At 33.7% G+C, this 20,130-nt stretch overlaps 4 protein-coding genes across 4 annotated transcripts; 2 read left to right on the top strand and 2 right to left on the bottom strand.

The window, feature by feature from the left end:
* The first annotated feature begins 2,531 nt into the window (after positions 1-2,531).
* LOC131020863 (photosystem II 10 kDa polypeptide, chloroplastic-like) lies at positions 2,532-4,247 on the top strand. Its single transcript, XM_057949909.1, has 3 exons — positions 2,532-2,923; positions 3,529-3,584; positions 3,940-4,247. Exons 1-3 carry the CDS (start codon positions 2,711-2,713, stop codon positions 4,085-4,087), a joined length of 417 nt encoding a protein of 138 aa, XP_057805892.1. The 5' UTR covers positions 2,532-2,710; the 3' UTR covers positions 4,088-4,247.
* A 5,182-nt stretch (positions 4,248-9,429) lies between these two features.
* Positions 9,430-11,928, top strand: LOC131020862 (uncharacterized). The gene is made up of 5 exons (XM_057949908.1): positions 9,430-9,650; positions 9,751-9,934; positions 10,080-10,286; positions 11,339-11,527; positions 11,605-11,928. The coding sequence occupies exons 1-5, from the start codon at positions 9,568-9,570 to the stop codon at positions 11,746-11,748; spliced, it is 807 nt and encodes a 268-aa protein (XP_057805891.1). The 5' UTR covers positions 9,430-9,567; the 3' UTR covers positions 11,749-11,928.
* A 606-nt stretch (positions 11,929-12,534) lies between these two features.
* LOC131020861 (EC protein homolog) lies at positions 12,535-12,934 on the bottom strand. The gene has a single exon (XM_057949907.1). It carries the CDS (start codon positions 12,893-12,895, stop codon positions 12,635-12,637), a length of 261 nt encoding a protein of 86 aa, XP_057805890.1. The 5' UTR covers positions 12,896-12,934; the 3' UTR covers positions 12,535-12,634.
* A 5,237-nt stretch (positions 12,935-18,171) lies between these two features.
* LOC131020860 (protein EXORDIUM-like 5) lies at positions 18,172-19,798 on the bottom strand. Its single transcript, XM_057949906.1, has one exon. The coding sequence runs from the start codon at positions 19,449-19,451 to the stop codon at positions 18,408-18,410; it is 1,044 nt and encodes a 347-aa protein (XP_057805889.1). The 5' UTR covers positions 19,452-19,798; the 3' UTR covers positions 18,172-18,407.
* Between the last annotated feature and the right edge of the window lie 332 nt (positions 19,799-20,130).

Raw genomic sequence — 20,130 nt, 5'->3', positions numbered from 1 at the left:
CCATTAAAAAAAAAGCGTGTTACAAAATTTAGTGACATTTGATTTGAGGGTGCATGTGTTATTGTTTGTAAGTAATAACAAAATTTATTTGCATTTTTTTTGTATAACAAATGTATGTAAAGGGATATAGGGAAGTAACTAAATTTTGTTACACAAAGATGTAACAAATTATGTGATACATATCTAAATATCACTACTAGATAAAAAAAAATTTGGTTCTAATTTGTGTTACTTAATGCGAATATTTTATCTATTTATTTTGTATTTGATCGAATATTAGTTTAAAATTACAATTTTTGGCCGTGGAAATAATTCAATTCATTCTGACATTTTTTTTTATTTTGTGTGTTCCACTTGAAACTTGAAACTAGAATTTAAGAAGTCAAATGTAACCTATAGTTTAAAGAACAACTTAATTGATTATCTGATATTAGTTGTAAGTTTTGCTTCCTGTATCAAACCATATGATTTCCACTAACCAATAAATAATATCAGTCGACATTATAATTCAGAGAAGCTAAATTCCTAACAATTGAAGAATTCGAGATCTCACGTTACAAACTAGTATTTATCATGTTTTTCCCATTATTTTTGTGTTTTGCCTTTTAATTCCGTGCGTGTAACACGGATATTTTGGTGGTGAGTTGAAGAAAGTAATGCTTTCATTGACTTTAGATATATAGATAATTGATGTTGTGCATTAACATCCACTATAGAATAATTGACACTCCCACTCACACTCAGCTTATTTATTTATTTTTTTTCAGAAGAACACTCAGTTAATTAAGCAATATATATTGTGTTAAAATGATAAGAGAGGGCATTTTTACAAAAAAAATAAGGAAGTTGGCATTTTAAATTTTTACTCTATTGTGAGCATATATATATTTCACACTCTTCAAAATAATATATACTCCCTTCCACCGTTCAATTATTTGCTCCTTTAAAAATGATACGCATTTTAATAAAATAATAAAATGTTTTATGAATGGAATGAGGGTTTTATCTTTATTACTCCCTCCGTCCCGCGAGTCTTGACACGTTTGGGTTCGGCACGGGAATTAAGGAGTTGTAGATTAGTGTTTTAAGTGTGTAATTAATAAAGTATAAAATTGATAAAGTAGGAGAGAGAATGTAATAAAAGTGATAAAGTAGGAGAGAAAATATAATAAAGGTGATAAAGTAGGAGAGAGAATGTAATAATTATTACCCAAAAAGGAAACGTGTCAAGACTCGTGGGACGGCCCAAAAAGGAAAACGTGTCAAGATTCGTGGAACGGAGGGAGTATAATTTTAATTTAAAGTGATTAAAATGAAATAAAATTTACATTTTTGTGAAATTGTGCGAAGATAATTTTACTAAAAAATAAAAAGAAGTAAAGATTTGAAGGGTGAATTAAAATGATAAGGAATGAGAGACGAGTGGATGATCTTGTGGTTAATAATCGGAAATTAAAATTCCATGGTAATTATATATAAATAGAATTAAGTGCGTAAAATATTTCTCATACTTCTCTTTATTTATAAATATTGAAATCCAAACGGAATATGGATTTTTTTTAATACAACGTGCTTAATTTGCTAATTTGGATATCTTACTTTTCCTTTTCCTCAATTCCTAAAAACTCCCCAAATTGGATCGAGTTAAAAGGCGAGAATAAAATCGGAACATGGAGGGTCAAATTCGGAATTAGGAAATTTGAAGAAATAGAAAATTTCATAAACAGTTGAGAGGACTGAAAGCTCAGAACATTTCTTGAAATTTTTAATTTACAAATTCTAATTTTTAGATACATAGATATTTCTTAATTTACAAATTCATATTACAATTAATAAAAATTTCATTCTTCTTAAAAAACTATTATAATTCAAATATATTTCATTTTAAATTAAATATAATTAAACTATCATGCAAATTTTTTCGACAGATAAAAAAATGACATCTGTATATTTTTTCACCAACAAATGAAAACAAAATGAAAAAAAAAGTATGATTTTCAACATTAGAGATAAATGAGGGAGAATAAAAATTAATTTTAATACTTTAAACGATCATAATTAATTCGTTTCAAATTTATTTTTTGTAATTTTTATATCTAATTAAAGATCTTCTCGGAGTTTTTAATTTAACTTCCATATTCAATATTTTTTCATGAATCCAAATTAACTATTTTTCTTCAAACTGTACATACAAGATCGAAGATGAACACATTCTTCTCGACATTTTTTGTTGATCGCCGCCGTCGCTGTTGGCTTGTTGATGATGACGAAAGATAATAACTTGGCGGGATTGAAAATGGGAAATTAACCAAGAGATGGAAAGGCCAAAATATTATGTGTCGTCGCCTGGGATAAAAGTATTAAGAAATTTAAATTAAAATATAAATTAAATATTATTTGTATACAAATTAAAGTTTACTAATAAATTTAATATTTTATTAAATTAACTCTTAAATATTGATCACATATTTGTCCTACATTTTGTGAAGTGGCAATAACCGAGAAGATTCTAACACCAACACCAATAGGCAATCTCCATGTGTCAGAAACTATGATATGGCAATGGCAATTGGGATGATGTTTGAACATCTTATCCAAAGCGAACCATACAGGGAGCGCCACGTGTCCGCAGAATGATGATTTGGAGCGCAATAATTATTAAGCCAAGCAGAGTGCAGTGTATCGAGCAAGTTCAAGAGAGATACAACCAATGGCAAGCCCCGTGATGAGTTCCGTCGCTCTGAAGCCGGCCCCCTTCCGCGCCGACAACTCGGCGGCGCGAGGTCTGCCGTCGTTGGCCCGAACCACCCCTTTGAGGGTGCAAGCCGGCGGCGGCAAGAAGATCAAAACCGATTCACCTTATGGACCTGGCGGCGGCATGGACTTGAGAGACGGCGTCGACGCCTCCGGCAGGAGGGCTAAGGTTCCTTCTATTTCGATTTTACTTTAATCTTTTGGTTTAGATGTAATAAAATAACGATGAAAATAAATAAGGGTTAATTGTCTATAAATACACAAATCGTATCTAAATTAATTTTTAATTAAATTTATGTTTTTTGGTTAAAAGAGATATGAAATTTTATTTTTTTGGAATTTGATCCGTGTTGAAAGTTCGCCGGCTAATAATTTGATTGTCAGGATTCCGATGGGCAATCTGAATTTTAAAAAGCTTTTGACGTTATACTTATGTTGTTGGATTTTAGTCTCCGAAAATGGTAAAAATATGTCATAGAAATTGATGTCATGAAGTTTTAAATTTTTTTTATTTTTTTCGATCATTTTCAATGATCAAATCCCAACAATATAAGTATAATTAGAAAGATATCAAGAACTTTCCAACGGTACTTTCGGATTGCCCATCGGAATTCAGACAATCAAGTTATTCACCGACAAACTTTTGTAGTCGGGTCAAATTTCAAAAAGTGTGTGAATTTTTTGACCAAAAAAATAAATCTAGTTAAAAATCAAAATTTTGGTATAATTTATGCATTTGTAGGCAATTAATCCAATAAATAAGTATATATACAGGGAAAGGGCGTGTACCAGTTCGTGGACAAATACGGTGCTAATGTTGACGGATACAGGTAATTTGTAATAATCGTATTACGTATAGGGTGTGTTTGCTTTTATCCCTCTAAATGGAGGGATAACCAAAATTTATAGCTTTAAATGTCTCATCAAAAGAGAAGCTCACCATCTTTCCTTCTTTATTTTCACTTCAAGGATGGATAATATTATACCTAAATTTTATAATATTATATATCCTTGAAGTGAAAATAAGGAAGGAAAGATGGTGAGCTTCTCTTTTGTGTAAAATGTGGGATAAAGAATGAGATATTTAAATGCATAAATTTGTATTATCCCTCCTTTTCCCATCCATGAAAGTGAACGCACCCATAGTGTATGCATAAGATGATAATTAACGGAACGAATATGCAGTCCCATCTACGACGAGAGAGATTGGTCTCCCTCCGGCGATGTCTACGTCGGAGGCAGCACTGGCTTGGCCATTTGGGCGGTCACCCTCCTCGGCATCCTTGCTGGTGGCGCTCTTCTTGTCTACAACACCAGTGCTTTGGCGCAGTAACCCTCTTTTCTCTACAATTATGTAATCTATCCACGTGTAATATATCCATAGTTTTGTGTAATATGTATGTAATGTATCTATCGTTTCATGTAACATGTATGTAATCTATACATCGTTCCGTGTAACAATGTATGTCGTGATATGTACATATAATTGTTTACTTCTCCCGCCTTTATAAATTATCCTTAATTTTGCAAATTTTATGAGAATTAGTTTTATTCGCATGCAATGCACGATTATAAATTGAGATATTTTTCAATAATGTAATTGAGAGTATTTTTAATTATATTATTATAATAATTAGAAAAATAAAATTAATGAGTTAATATAATTGAAAATATTTCTTAGTTTGAGAAGTTATTTAGGTTAAAATATATAAACTTTTAGTCAAATTTTTAATTACATTTGATAAATCTATACTTTCACGGTATACCTTAATAGAATTTATATGAATATATAGTTTAATTCTAAAATTTATATTTTGATAAAATAAATACAACTTAATAGAATTTATATATATATAGCAATCATTATCCTAAAATAGATGGGTAAGGAATATAACATTTTAAATATTCTTTTATGAATTATTCGCTCAAATTCAGTCAACAAACAAACTAAAATTTTCAACTGAAATAATAAGTTATTTTGCCAAAAAATAAATAAATAAATAATAGAATTTACAGTTGGAGTTTAGGTGGTTTTTTTTTTTTTTTTTTTGCTTTCTGTATCAAAACATATGATTTCCACAAACTAAATAATATCAGTCGACATTATAATTCGAAGAAGCTAAATTCCTAACAATTCAATAAATACGAGATCTCACGTTACAAACTATTTATCATGTTTAATTATGTTTTTCCCATTATTTTTGTATTTTCCCTTTTAATTCCGTGCGTGTAACACAGATATTTTGGTAGTGAGTTGAAGAAAGTAATTAACGAGCTGTCTGCTTTCATTGACTTTTGAGTTTGGATATATAGACAATTAATTAATGTTGCACATCAACATCCACTATCGAATATAATTGACACTCCGCCTAACAACACTCAGCTTTTTTTTTTCCAGAAAAAAACGTAGCGATTATATTAAATCAAATCACGATGAACAATATCTGTTATCTGTGAATCAGATTGAAAAATCCGATTTTCAAATAATTATACCATCCAATCAAGCGGCGAAATTCGTTAAAGCATGAGTGGCACGATTTGCTTCTATGCAAGCATGACAAAACTCAACAACAATCATCTTCTTCATGTGGACGAAGGCCTCAAACAACTCATCACTTAAAGAGTCCATACCTCGAAAATTCTCGTGCAGAACGTGCACCACAAGAAGAGAATTCGAAAAAGCCACAATTAAACTCAAATCATTCTCTAAACAGAAACGAACTCCGAGCATCAAAAGCATGTAATTCTCCCATCAGTGTGGTCTCGGTACAGCCAACCCGATGCGCCACCGCCACGAGAATAACACCTGCCGAATCTCTAATCAGGAAGCCAACCCCAACAGCACTACCACCATCATGAGCTGAGACATCAACTAACACACTAGCTAATTAAGCAATATATATTTCACATTGTTCAAAATAATATACTCAATCCCTTCCACTGTCCTCCAATTCTTTGCTCCTTTAACAATAACAAGAATTTTAATAAAATAAGTAAGTGTATTATGATTTATGAGTGAAATAAAACTCTCATTTTTATTATAATATTAAAGTTATTAAAATAAAATAAAATCAATTTTATGGGATTGCGCGAATGTAATTTTACTAAAAATAAAAAGGAGTAAAGATTTTGATTTTTGAGTATATATCAGATGCATTAGCAGTGAAGTGGGATGAATTCTTGTGGTTAATGATCGCAAATTTAAATCTCATCAATACTGGTTAATGTATGTACTATAAATAGAATTAATTGCGTAATACACTTCTCACACTTCTCTTTATTTATAAATATTGAAATCCAAAACGGAAATATAGATTTTTTAATAAAAATTCATGCTTAATTTGCTAATTTGGCTATCTTATCGTCTAAACTTTTCCTCAATTCATAGAAATTCCCCAAATTGGGTCGAGTGAAAAGACGAGACTGGATTTGGGCCTACAATCTCGGAACATGGAGGGTCAAATTTGGAATAGGATAATTGAAGAATCAATAGTAGGAAATATCATAAACAGTATTTCTTGGTAGATCTAAAAGCATCGAAAATTTTCAACGATGATAATAATAATAATAATAATAATAATAATAATAATAATAATAATAATAATAATAATAATAATAATAATAATAAATCATACTTCCTCCGTCCACAAAAAAAAAATACTAGAAGAGGACGGCACGAGTTTTAATGAAAATGGTTGAGTTTATTGTGAATGAAGAAATGGTCTCGCTAAAAAAATAGTATTAATAATGATAATTAATTTATTATGAGTGGAGATAAGGATCCCATCATGTGATAGAAAGTTGTCAAAAAAAAAATTAATTTTTATGGACGTTTTAAAATGGCAAAAAGTGATTATTTTTGTGGACGGATGAAGTAATAATTAAAAAGAAACGTGTGTTTTACAAGTCGCGCTTTCCCATTTCATATAATAATATATGTGCTTGAAACTTGAAAGTAATACAAATCCGTTTGTGGAGGAGATAGTGATTTGATATGTAATGCAATCCATGCGAGATTCGAAAGTATCATATACTATACATAAATACAAGTGGGGAATGTGACGAAAGTGAAAAAAATAATATATTTAAGTCCAAATAATGACCGTAAGGGTTAATTAAATGCTTCGAAAGTATCATATACAAATACAAGTGGGAAATGTGATGAAAGTGAAGTCTAGTAAAGGGTTAGTTACATTTAATCAATGAACTTTCAACCAATGCTTATTTTACACACCAATCTTCAAGTTTATATTAAAATTATTTAATTATCATTTTTTTTATAATCATTTTACACACTCGCTCGTTTAACGGCACTGCGACATGACATAAATGTATCCACATGACATAAAAAAACATATGAAAAAATAAAATTGACGTCGTATTGTATAATTAAATGAAAACGATGTTGTTCCAGGCATAAAATTTGGCCGAAAAATTGATTAGTACGCAAAATATATAGAGAAAATATAATTGAATATTTTTAATACATAATACTCCATATTAGCGTGCAGAATGAAAATTTGTTAAAATTTCGATAATTTATATGCCATTAACCCTATGATGAATATGATGAAAGTGTCAAATTAACATAGTTCAAATTTAAGTCATAGTGATCGGAAATTTCAAGTATAGCTTGCGTGCCCCTTGGAATTTACACTATCTATAAATAATAGTAATAATAATAATGTCTTCCTCTTAATCGTCAGCATTATTTTCAAACTCCCAAAATAGTATGAATAAACAGTTTTTGTTTTTTCTGAGACACTAAACAAATTTTATCTACCTATAATTAATATTGATACATACAAAACCACCGTTGCGTTAGGCGGCGCAGTTGACATTCACCATCATTAATTACCATATTACTATATTAATTTATAGGGCACTAGACTTCAAGGTTTGATCATCATCATATAAGTCTTCGCTTTAAAGTTAAAAAGTTTAAAAAATAATTTTAATCTATAATTGGAATTAATGTCATATACTTATATTTGACTATATCTTCGGTTGCATGATCGTGTTTATGAAATTTTGTCACTTATGGAGAAAATTCAAAAATCTATCGAGATAGGTTATGGGAATTCTTGGTTCTATTCAATACATGCAAAATGTTTTCTCGTGAATTTTTCCACAAATTAACAGAAAATGTCAGTTTTCTTAAAAGTTTCTTGCCCAATAAGCATGACTTTTTGTTGATCCAAATTCAATGTTAATTACTTGTTCAAAGTACTACTCCCTCCGTCCGCCAAAAGTGTACCATTTTTACTATATTTGGCGTCCGCAAAGAGTATACCACTTTCCTTTTTTGGAAATGGTCCCACCATCCACTTTAATATTTTATCCTTACAAACACTCTTTATTTACAAAAAAACCACTCCAAATTCAATTTCAACCACACATCTCATAAAGTGGTGGGACCCTTTCTCCACTACATCAAAATCATTACCAATTTTATTAAATCCCGTGCCTAGCCAAAGTGGTACACTTTTGGCGGACGGAGGGAGTATAATTTATCTGTCACTACATTCCATCAACTCTGATAATATATATATATATATTATACTCCCTCCGTCCACCAATTCAAGGCCTACTTGCCTTTTTGGGACGTCCACAAAAACAAGGCCTACCTATTTTTGGTAAGTTTTTATTCATTATTTAATCAAAAAAGTCAAGGATTCTTTACAAAAAAGTGAGACCCTTTCTCCACTCAACTAATAAAAATACATTTTTTCTTAAAAAGTGGGATCATTTCTCCACTCAACTAATAAAAATACACTTTTTCTTAAAACCCGTGTTCTTTCCCCTAGGCCTTTAATTGGTGGACGGAGGGAGTATATATATATATAGTACTATATACTATATACTAAAAAGACACTTTTCAATCAGTAATTAGTTAGAATTTGGTTTGAGTAACAATTTTGTAATAAAAAAATATCGTAATTTAAGAAAGAATTCAAAATCGACCCGCAATGTTTACTACGTCAAATTTTAGATATTTGTGGTTATTGATTTAGTCATAATTATCTTATTATTTCATCTGTCATAATTATTGACGTGTGATATGTAATGAAATTATATTTCAATAAAGTATTATATTCAAATCATGATAATGTACATGTATTTATAACAATCGAACATTAGATAATTGTTTTATTTCTTTACAGATAGATGGCGGCAATTGAATTCTTGATCTCACGCTTTACAAAAAAAAAAACAATATTTTAATATCTTCAAAGATACATCTAACACTATACATAGGACCCTAAAAAATATTATTTCAAAAAAAGAGTTTCATTATTTGAATATCCTAAAAGATCATACAGCTAACATTATATACAGGACCCTAAAAAGATGTAATATAATATAGTTAATTATATGTTCTAATAATCTAATGCAATGTCAAGTACCGTGGCTTATGCTCTTGAAATAGACTATATTATTTAAATGAATTTCCACGGAATTGAGTGTAGAATAAGCACACAATTACATATTGAGTTTTTTTTAGGCGACATATTGAGTCTTGATTTAAGGAGTATTATAATCCACTTTTATTATTTTTTATTTTTTTTAGAATTATGCATTTATGCTAATATTTATTTTATATATATGTTTTGAATGAGTCAGTTAGGAAATTAGACTTTACAAAGTGAGTTTCGCCTACACATTGATCGATTTTCTTGTGGTTGAATATTTAATTTTGTGAAGAGTAAAAGGAAGTTTCAACATGAAGAGACTATATGGTCAATCTAAAGAATTCCCAATTCATAAGCCCTAATTTTATAATTTCAACCCAAAATCTTCAGAAACACAAATATGTGCATAGCTGTGTTCGCATGGAAATTTCACCCAATCTACCCCTTCATTTTACTGCTCAACAGAGACGAGAACTACAATCGGTGAGCTCCTACCACTTAATTTCCACATATTTCTCTTCTTCCTCGTCGCGGATGGAGCGAAATTTCCCAAAATTGTTGTATTAAATCGTATATACGACAGGCCGACGACGCCGTTGGGGTGGTGGCAGAACGGCTCAATACTCGGCGGAAGAGATGGTCAGGCCGGCGGAACCTGGCTGGCTTGCAGCAGGGACGGGAAGCTTGCGTTTCTCACCAACGTCAGGGAAGCCCCACCCCGTCCACAGCTCAAAAGCAGAGGAGATCTCCCCGTTCGCTTCTTCACGGTAATTCAATCAACGAAATATTTAGGTCAAATAGCTTGAGCTCGATCGAGAGCATCGTCATTCATCACACTGAGTTAGTTAAATTGGTTTAGTGTATTGAATTCTATGCTGAATATTCAATTGGTTTAGGGTTTATTTTTTCCAGAGTAGGAAAAGCCCCAAAGAATTTGGTGAGGAAGTGATGGAAGAAGCGAACCAGTTCAATGGGTTCAACCTAATCGTAGCTGATCTTTGCTCAATGAGCATGGTTTATATCACTAATAGGCCTATGGATGGTGATCTCTGTGTGAAGGAAGTTTCTTCTGGTATTCACGTGCTGTCGAATGCAAAGCTCGACACGCCATGGCCTAAGGTTACGTATTCCTTTCTACTGCTGCAATGATGCTTTATTTCTTCATGGATGCCATGTTTTTACTGCCTCCAACAATACATTTTGAAGGTTTTTAAATGATTTGCAGTATTATGATTTGGATATTCAGCTCTTGATTATAAAAGAATCTTGTTATGATGGACATATCACACTGCAGTTACCATCTTCTAGCTGTTGAATGGATACTCTGGAAATATATATGCTGTTTTGTGATAGAACATGTTAGGAACCGTTTGCTTTGGGTGATGAGATAGATGGTCAAACAAGCGCAAAATTAATTAATCCATCAGAGTAAATGGTAGATTAGCTTGGATTAGTAAATAGGCGTTTGATTTGGTGGATGAGATAGATAAGATTGGTAGGATTGGAGCGTGGAGGGGTGATTAAATAATCCACCCATCTTGGAGTGATAAACAATCACTCATTTGAGTGATTTGATGTGGGCCAAGTTGTCAATCGTGGGTTCAATCATACAAACCAAACACTTGATTAAGGTGGATTATTTTATCAATATTGCGTTATCACTCAAACCAACGCCTCCTTAGTGGCATTTAGTTTTAAGGATTACACTAGATAGATAAAAATAGAATAGCCTAATCCATTGTTTACTAAACTAGATTAAGGCCCTTGATAATTTTTGTCACTTGAGCTAATTTTGCTTGATTTATATCTCATTGAAACATAGATTTTGCTTGCTTTCATAAGATTGTAGTCACTATACTATTGCGATTCGGTCCGACACATGATTGAAGAATGGATGGTATTCAAGAATAACTACTTTCTTTATGTGATCTGGTAACTGCAATCACAATGTTCTTTGTTTTGTTTAACTCGAAACACCCATGGAATCTGTTCATGGCCAAAAGAATAAAAACTGCTACTGCTTGCAACCTTAGATGTTACAGTTGCTGATGGCTTTGCATCACTACTAGCTTCTGAGGCAACACATAAAACTATTCCTTGTACATTTCCACTGCATTATTATGCTTATGCATATTCTCCACTGAGGTATAACATGTTTAATGTTCTTACAGGCTGAAAGATTAAGACGTGGCTTCGCAGACGTGCTGGGAAAATTTTCCGAGGCAGAAATCTCGTTGAAAGAGATAACCAAAATGGTCATGAACGACACCACTAAAGATGAAAGCGAGCTCCCTGGCATTTACTCGCGTGAGTTCGAATACTGCGCGAGTGCCATTTTCGTGGAGGCAGATACAGCTTTGGTAATATTTTCGCGCCTATTAATTTGTGTCGTTTTTCAGACACGATGAACGCGTGCTTGACGGCTCTCAATTCGCAGGGACGATACGGCACACGAAGCACCTCGGCGGTGGTTCTAACAACCGGCGGAGCTGTAACCTTCTACGAAACTTACCTAGAAAATGATGCGTGGAGGGACCGTACAGTAAACTTCAGTATTGAAACGGATAGGGCTGCACCATAATTTGGCCAAGCAGTCCATGTATGATCTGTATTCACTCTCTTGATCCTCTTCTTTTGTGTTAGTTATTGTGGAAGCATGGTTGCTTCATATGGTGTTTTTGGTTGAGCTTATTTTAGAGGCTTAAAAAGCTCCAATAGTTTATAAATGTTTTAAAAATTTATAAAACATAATATTTGAAAAGGTTATAAACTAGTTAAAAGTATTTAGTTTAAAGGTTTATAAGCTCCAATGATTTATAAAATATTTAAAAGAATTATAAAATATAATATTTCAAAAGGTTATAAATTAATTATAGTATTTGGATATTGAGCTTATAAATTATAAAGATGAAAGAGAGAAAATTCTAATTAAAGAAAGAAAATTTGAAAATTATATGGTGAACAAAACTAATAAATTATGCTAAACGTCCCAAAACTATGTCTTGCTTATAACTTCTCAAAACTGTAGCATTCCCTCTGCGAAACGAAAGGAAAAGTAAAGTCATTTTATAGAGAAAATTCTAATTAGAGAAAAATATAATAAAACTATATGTTGAACAAAACTAATGAATTTAGAGTAAAACTATTTTTATTAGATTATTAGTTTAAAAACCCAACGAAAGTAAATAAGATTGATGAATTTAATTTGTGAGAGCTTCATAAAAATTGTATAAAAACTCATTTTACATTCTAAACAACTTATAAATAATTTTAATGAGCTCACAAGCTCAGCAAGGCCATTCATTTTTTTTGTATTTATGTTTGTTCCTTATTTGGCTGGTGTAGCTAAGCACAGAAATAAAAGATGCAAGAAACCACATGAACATAGTATTATATATAAGTAAAAGGATAGATACATGACGTGTTTATTCAAATACAAAAACAAGAGCTAGCTAGGTAGAGGCTGATCAGGCCGCGCAAGTAGGGCACGTGCAGCCGGCGCCGCACCTGCAGTGCGCCTTGCCGGTGCCGGCGCTCTGGGCGGCGGAGGTGCACGTGCAGGGGTTGCACCCGCAGTGCTCCCCGCACGGGCACTTCTTGTGGTCCACGGCGGATTCCTCCGCCGCTCCTCCTCCTCCCGCGCAGCTACACGCCGCCCCGCCGGGGCACGGCGACGGGCAGCCGCACCTGTCGTCGCACACCACGCCGCGTCCTCGCATGTCCGCCATTAATTTCTTTCAATTCAGCTATTGCATGGTTAGATATATATATATATATATATATATATATATATATATATATATATATATATATGTGTGTGTGTGTGTGTGTGTGTATGCCGCCTGCGCCGACTTAGAGCCCGAACGTGGCGAAGGGAAGTACACTTGTCGCGGAATCTCCATGGCCATGCGGATTCATCTTCATCTTGAATTTGACATGTCGTGGGCCTCGCCGCTTCGAATAAAAAAATAGAAGCAGGCCCAACGCTGGTTTTTGGGGGCCCAACAAATTATGGGGTGCACGTGGGCATTTAATTTGAACTACTTCATCAGGTGGACTCATACAAGATATTTTCCTACGTACAATTAAAGAGAATTGTATAAAGTGGGAGATTATTCATATATTTTAATTAAAATATTTATAAATGTCTTGTTAAAGTATGTGAATAGTCTGCATGCTTCGCACGAGAGAACTTATGTTCGTATAAATCATGTTTTTTGCTCTCGGATAATTGTGTCGAAATACACGAGGCTTTCATTCAATTGTGACTTTATGTACACCTTCCGTCCCACAAGAATACGCCTTTTTCGTTACTCCCTCCGCCATTTATCTTGAGACAAAAAATTTAAGTATAAAATTTAAGAAATTAGTATTTAGTTGTATTAAGTGTGGTAGGTGACACAGTAAAAATGTGAATAAATGATATAAAATGTTTGTCTAATAAGAAATATCTCAATAAGTGGGATGGCTCAATAAAAAAAATGTCTCAAGATAGGTAGGACAGATAGAAAGTGATTTTTCTATTTTTAAAAGCGATGCACATTATTGAGAGACAAGAGATACATGGAGTATTAAAAAAATTGCCTCTAAGTATACAAATTTTAAATTATTTTGGTTTTTTTTTTTTATCTCAATTGTCTTCAAATTATTGTCAAGGTAGACGCCTAAAGTGCATATATAGTTAATGTAATAAATAATAAATCCATTTTGCATTCTAGATGCTTGTGTTCTTTGCTCTTTTTGTGCCCCACCAAAACACAAAAACAAGATGGGTTGGGTTAAAAATATTACTCCCTCCGTCCACCAAAAATATGCCACAATTTCCTTTTTCGTCCGTCCACAAAAAATATGCCACTTCCATTTTTAGTAGTAGGGTCCACACAACTCCACTCACATTTAAAGTGGGACCCTTACTCCACTACCAACTTTACTCACATTTTCTTAAAACCCGTGCCGAAAGCAAAGTGGCATGTTTTTCGTGGACGGAGGGAGTATATTACAATAGTATGACATAGGTATGTTATACACTTTGCAACATCTATCATAAGTAGAATGTTCCTACAACTTTGGTATAGTCCACCCACTCCGAGCCTCACGACTCATTACACGCACTCTATCCACTGCATTTAATTTTAAAGTACGACCAAAAATTTTAAAAAAAAGAAAAAATTAAAGTACAACAAAATAGTTATTTTTTCACCGCCTACATTTATTATTGTTTCTCTTGACCATGCCTCAATACGAATTCATTTCACCTCTTCAAAAATATCTTCCTCTGGCTTTTCGTATAAGATATTTTTCAATCTAGACTTTGAATTATTTCATGCTGCCAGTGAGGCTTGACTTAAATACTTGGTAAAATTGATTGTTGTTTGACTAAAAGAGCAAAAATGCATTGTGCAACCGAACTGATTTGCACAGTCAATCCTAGGCCTCGATATGTTCATATTTATTTATTTTATGAATTATTGAATATAATAATTTTAATCAAATGACCATGGCTTGGATAATCTTGTGTATGCATAAGCCATACGTCTACATAATTGACACAATTTGGCATTTTCTCAAATTTTGGGTGCCTAAATAGGCAAATATATAAATGTTATATTTCGAAATTTATAGGAAAATATTGTCAAAATTCAGTTTGACCTATATCCTTCATGCAATTTCTTTAATTATTCAGTTTTTCATATAATAATTTAGAATAAATTAATAAATTCACTCAGTTTCTGAGAACTTCCACCATCCACAAAATTTATAATATTTCATTTTTTAGAAGCTAATTCTTACTCCCTCCGTCCCACTCCAATAGGCTCACTTCTTTTGGGCACGAAAATTAAAAAAAATTACTTTTTAGTAGAAAAGTGGTAGTAAAGTGGTGTGGTCCACATTAATTAAAGTGTTAATAGGGAAAAATGCCCCCTTCTTATAAAAAACTTGTAAAATTGCCCACTTTTGTTTATGAAAGTGGGCAATTTTACAAGTTTTTATAAGGATGTGGGCATTTTTGCAAATGTCCCTTAATTAAATACAACTTTTTTACCTTAAAAGAAAAATGAGCCTATTGAAATGGGACATCGCAAAAAGAAAAATGAGCCTATTGGAATGGGACGGAGGGAGTATATTTTAAACTTCATCCATATCCAATATTTATAAAAAGGCTCAACTATTTAACACTACAACTTTAATCGATTTCTTTCTTCATTTTCTACACATCTTCTAATTACTAGTATTTTTTTTAAACTCGCTAAATTGTTTTTTCACTCAATTTTAGTAGACTTTTTTCTACACACAATACATATATCTCCATTATTTATTAAAACTCATAATTTCGAAAAACAATGCAATTTCACGAATGAACATAATGGACTTCAAATCATATAATTATTGGGTATGGCCAGAGGGGCCCTTGCATAGCTGTTTCTCGCAAATGAAAAAGTGTGGTTTCAATTGCTCAACTCGATTCTCACATCTCTCTCTCTCTCTTGCTAACTTCATTATCACATGTCATCATTTCTGTTTCCCACCCCAAATACTACTCGCCTCTCTACTTCTTATTCAGTGCAATTCGTAATTATATATATAATTCCAATTTAGAGAGAGAGAGTATGGATTTCCAAATGTGTGAGAAAATGTTGAATGACTCTTGTGAGTGAGTCGACCTCAAAAACAATAAGCAGCGCAAAATTCCAGCTGCATTCCTTCTGTAACATTAACATACACACGCACCACAGATAGCGACTGCCTTTATTTATGTTTTTTTTGTTTTCTTTTTAAAATTTAGTTTAAGTCTTAATAGATCAGACTTTAGTGCTCGTTTGGTTCAAGTAGAGGAATGGAAAGGGAATGGAATCGAATAAAGGAGTGGAATGGTAACAATAACCATTATTTTTATTGAGTGTTTGGTTTAACAATAAAAATAAATCATTAGTAAGTGATTCACTTTTTTTTGTTTCCCCTCTATTTTGAGGGGTAACAAATTGGGTCATTGGGTTACCCTCAAGTAAGGGTAATGATTATCTCATTACCCAAACCAAACAACAAGTAATTGATTCAATTACTTAATTCTCTTTCCAACCTCTAAAAATACCCAACCAAGCGTGGGCAGTCTTAACGGATCAAACTTTTAACTGCGTAAATATGACCCCAAAAGAAAAATCATACTACTATTTTGGTAATCCTCAATTCCTCACCTTTTTTATGCCATGCGTTTATAAGGTGATCAAAAGTATGGGAAAATATTATAGCATGCATCTTTTATGATGATATTATCAATAATTGAAGTGAAAATGAGATACTCGAATAAACAACTCAAAAAAATTATTCATTCAATAAAAATGTGAAAAAGGTGACAAAATAGTGACATAAATATTTTTTTACTCTTTTCTACCCATCCTAAAACGTAGTAGTACTAAATTGTAGGCCAAATAAATATTTTTTTAACTCTTTTCTTGCCTACACACGATTGTAGGCTAAATAAAATTAATGAGGCTTTATATTATGCATCAGTTTGACCCAATAATTTTAGTAGTTGTACATGTGTCGCCTACGTCAGATTGATCTTGTCCACGTTGCATTGCTATCGGTCAATTCATGTCAGCTTAATTTAACTGAATTTTTTCATAGATGTTTTATTTTTTATTTTTTTGAAGGAATGTTTTAAATTTTAAATACAAAAGAGAATCGTTCTATGATGTCACTTCGAAGATTTAATTACTGTATCCAAAAGTAAGTAAAAAAATGAATATTGCTATAATACCATTCATCTTTTGATGTTTTTTGTTAATTTGTTTGTATTTTTTCATCGGAATTCAAACCATTTAAAAAAATATATCTGCGTTCATAAAATTAAATTATCACACTACGACAACATTAATTTTAATAAAATGTAAATAAAGTTATCAGCGAAATAATGATATTTTAATTATACATGAAGTTGTATGAATTCTATCACTATAAATAAAAAAAAAAAAATTATGAATAAATTAAAATAAAATTATGATAAATTTTTTACGGACGAGGAAAGTAACTATCCTAGTCTGTTTTTAAGTCAAATTATGATATACTAATATTGTTAGTTTGTTACACTTGACTAAAAGTAATTGGTCAAACAATGATGTATATAAAATGGAATGATGGTAGAAGTAGGGTAGAATGCAACCACATAAGTACAAGCTTATTAAACGTTACCAATCCAAAATTTAAAAAAAATAAAGTATATGGGCCCCACTAATAATATAATCCCAGATGATTAATTAGCTACTTGTGGGTGAGAGAGAGAAAGAGAGAACTATAAACCAAGAAAGTGAGCAACCCATCATTAATTAACCATTAAAAAAACAGACTAAATTAAAGTCGAATAGAGCCACAATCTACACTTTTAAAACTCAACTAAATCTATGTATATACACATCTCAGAAAACAGCCAAATAAATATCCATATATATTAAGATGTTTTACTTTATGTACTAAAAAATTAAAACAAAATCATCCACACAAATGAGTCGAGCAATTATTGAACTTCTAACTTTGCTAGTGATGTCGAATTCGTCGTGATTTATCTGCCAAAGTCACTTCAAATTTTCAGTTGGCTATATCAAATTGAATGTGATCGGAATTCAACTCGTTAATAAAATCAGAGAGATTTAAAAATTCAATAACTATGGAATCAAATTTAAATTACTGTATAAATTCAAAATTTGACTGAAACTTATTACTTAAAAGCTATTAATAATTTAACTATTACTTCCTCCGTTCCATAACAAGGGCGTTACTTTTCTTTTTGAGTTGTCCCATAATAAGCGTCCCTTTTTTAAAATAAAAAAGTGTGCTTCACTATCTTTTTACCTTTTAATTATTCATTTTAATTTTATCATTCTCATAAAATAAAAATGAGCTTCACTATTTTTAATTTTTCTTTTACTCTTATCTAAATTTTTTTGATGAAATAAATTAAAACACTTTTATGTAACAAAGAGTAATAATTTAATAGACTTTCAAAAACTCAACTAAATGTATGCACACACAATCATTCATTCATACAATCTATGTACTAAAAAATTCCAACAAAATCATTCATTCATACAATCTATCTCCACCGCAAGTCCCTGCACCGCCCCATGCTCTTGGGATAAGAACATACAAAACCAATAAATATAATGCTTCATCGAATTGAATAATTAAACAACCGAAAAAGTTGTGTTTTGATTAGTGAGAAAAATCTATATAGGAAAAAATAAATTAATCAACAGCATTGGGCCCCGCGCAGGCCTTGAGAATGGGGCTCCAAACCCACTGCACCAAAAACCTCCTCCCCCGCCGCCCGTTCAAATTGTAGGTCCGGCCGCCGCCGTCCCTCATCACCTGCCCAATGTAGCCGCCGCCGCCGCCGCTGCCGTACAGCCCCTCGCACAGATCCCCGATCTCGGTGGGCGCCGTGGGGTCCTCGCCGGCGTACCACGCGTTCACGAGCGGGTTCGAGGAGAGCTCGGCGAGCTCGTGCGCGATCACGCTGATCATGCCGTCGACGCCGACGTCGGCGTTGGGGGGCCGCAGCGCCCCCGGGCCCCCCCCGGCCATGTAGGCCGGGACGGCGAAGGGGTAGGCGCAGACGTCGGGGCACTGCGTGGCGGAGTTGCCGACCCACGCGTAGGGGAGCGTGTAGCCGACCATGGAGGGGAAGGTGAAGTAGTGGAAGCCGCAGACGGCGCGGCAGAAGTCCTGCATCGCGACGTCGGTGGCGGTGAGGACGAGGTAGATGCCCTTCTTGTGGTCGACGGCGAAGGGCTTGGAGCGGACGGCGGTGGCGATGATCTCCTGGACGGAGAGGCGCGTGAGGGAGCGTCCGTGGGAGTAGAGGCGGTCGGAGTACTCGCCGGCGATGAGGAGGGAGCGGGAGACGTTGGCGCCGGTCTGGTCGGTGTAGAGGGCGACGGTGCGCCACCACTCGGCGACGGAGGGGCTCCGGGGGGCCGCGGCGGAGATGGAGAGGAGGAAGTCCCGGATGAGGAGCTGGCTGGAGGGGGCCCACTTGCCGTACCAGATGAGGTAGACGTTGATCGGGGAGGAGAGGACGGGCCCCATGTGGTAGCGGAGGTTGACGAGGTCGGAGGAGCCCTCGAATTTCGCGGAGGCGGAGAGGGCCCGCGGCGGGAGCTGCGGGTTGAAGAATGCATCGCCGCCGCCGCCGCCTGTAATTGGTCGTGATTTGAGAGGCTGCACGGTGGCATTTCGAGAATGAGCTGCGCCGAGTAATGAAGCGAGGAATAGTAAGTGTATGAGCATGGTGGCGGCGGAGAAATGGAAGGTGGTGGCGCAGTGGCGGAGTGGGAGAGGAGGAGAGTTGTAAAGTGGGAAGTGAGTGAGTGAGGAAGAGAAGAGAGAGTTTATAAAGTAGAGTAAATTTGGGTATTGAGAGAAGGAATTTTGAATATGGGCTGGTGACAGCTGCCATTGTTAATGTGCTGGTGGGCACTCTTGTTTTTTTTTTTTTTTTTTTTTTTTTTTTTTTTTTTTCTTACATGGAATCTGGAAATTAGCGAAACAAGGAGTTACGAGCAGTGATGGATGCCCACTTTAATGCTACGGGAATAACGAAACCAAATTTCAAACTTTCACCTAACTGACTGCTTCTCTCTCTATATTGCCTTTCTTTTTACCCTTTTTCTTCAAGATATTCGTACGTCATTATTCAATTTTATCAAGAATTATTAGCGTTTAAATACACCAATTTATTAGCGCTTAAATACACCAATTTTGAAGATAGTTTGGTTTTGTATATGAACTTTAAAAGGTATAAAAAATATATGAATTTTAATATTGTATCAATTTATTGTTACAAATTCAAATATTAGATATTCAAACTCCATAAAAATCTTAGTACGATTTATGAGTTTAGAGATGTTTTATACGATATCTTTTAGAGATGTCCTATACGATGTCATTTTTTTATAACGTCCGATGA

The sequence above is a fragment of the Salvia miltiorrhiza genome, chromosome 4 (genome assembly GCF_028751815.1).
Source record: "Salvia miltiorrhiza cultivar Shanhuang (shh) chromosome 4, IMPLAD_Smil_shh, whole genome shotgun sequence".
Lineage (NCBI taxonomy): Eukaryota > Viridiplantae > Streptophyta > Magnoliopsida > Lamiales > Lamiaceae > Salvia > Salvia miltiorrhiza.
Note: the sequence above shows the minus strand (reverse complement) of the source record. Positions and strands in the feature narration are given on the sequence as shown.

Excerpts from the sequence above, each read along its gene's own strand:
- LOC131020863 (XM_057949909.1), top strand. The coding sequence starts at position 2,711 with ATGGCAAGCCCCGTGATGAGTTCCGTCGCTCTGAAGCCGGCCCCCTTC. Across the intron at positions 2,924-3,528 it reads CCTCCGGCAGGAGGGCTAAG|GGAAAGGGCGTGTACCAGTT; the intron begins GTTCCTTCTATT and ends GTATATATACAG. Across the intron at positions 3,585-3,939 it reads GCTAATGTTGACGGATACAG|TCCCATCTACGACGAGAGAG; the intron begins GTAATTTGTAAT and ends ACGAATATGCAG.
- LOC131020862 (XM_057949908.1), top strand. The coding sequence starts at position 9,568 with ATGTGCATAGCTGTGTTCGCATGGAAATTTCACCCAATCTACCCCTTC. Across the intron at positions 9,651-9,750 it reads AGAGACGAGAACTACAATCG|GCCGACGACGCCGTTGGGGT; the intron begins GTGAGCTCCTAC and ends TATATACGACAG. Across the intron at positions 10,287-11,338 it reads TCGACACGCCATGGCCTAAG|GCTGAAAGATTAAGACGTGG; the intron begins GTTACGTATTCC and ends ATGTTCTTACAG.
- LOC131020861 (XM_057949907.1), bottom strand. The coding sequence starts at position 12,895 with ATGGCGGACATGCGAGGACGCGGCGTGGTGTGCGACGACAGGTGCGGC.
- LOC131020860 (XM_057949906.1), bottom strand. The coding sequence starts at position 19,451 with ATGCTCATACACTTACTATTCCTCGCTTCATTACTCGGCGCAGCTCAT.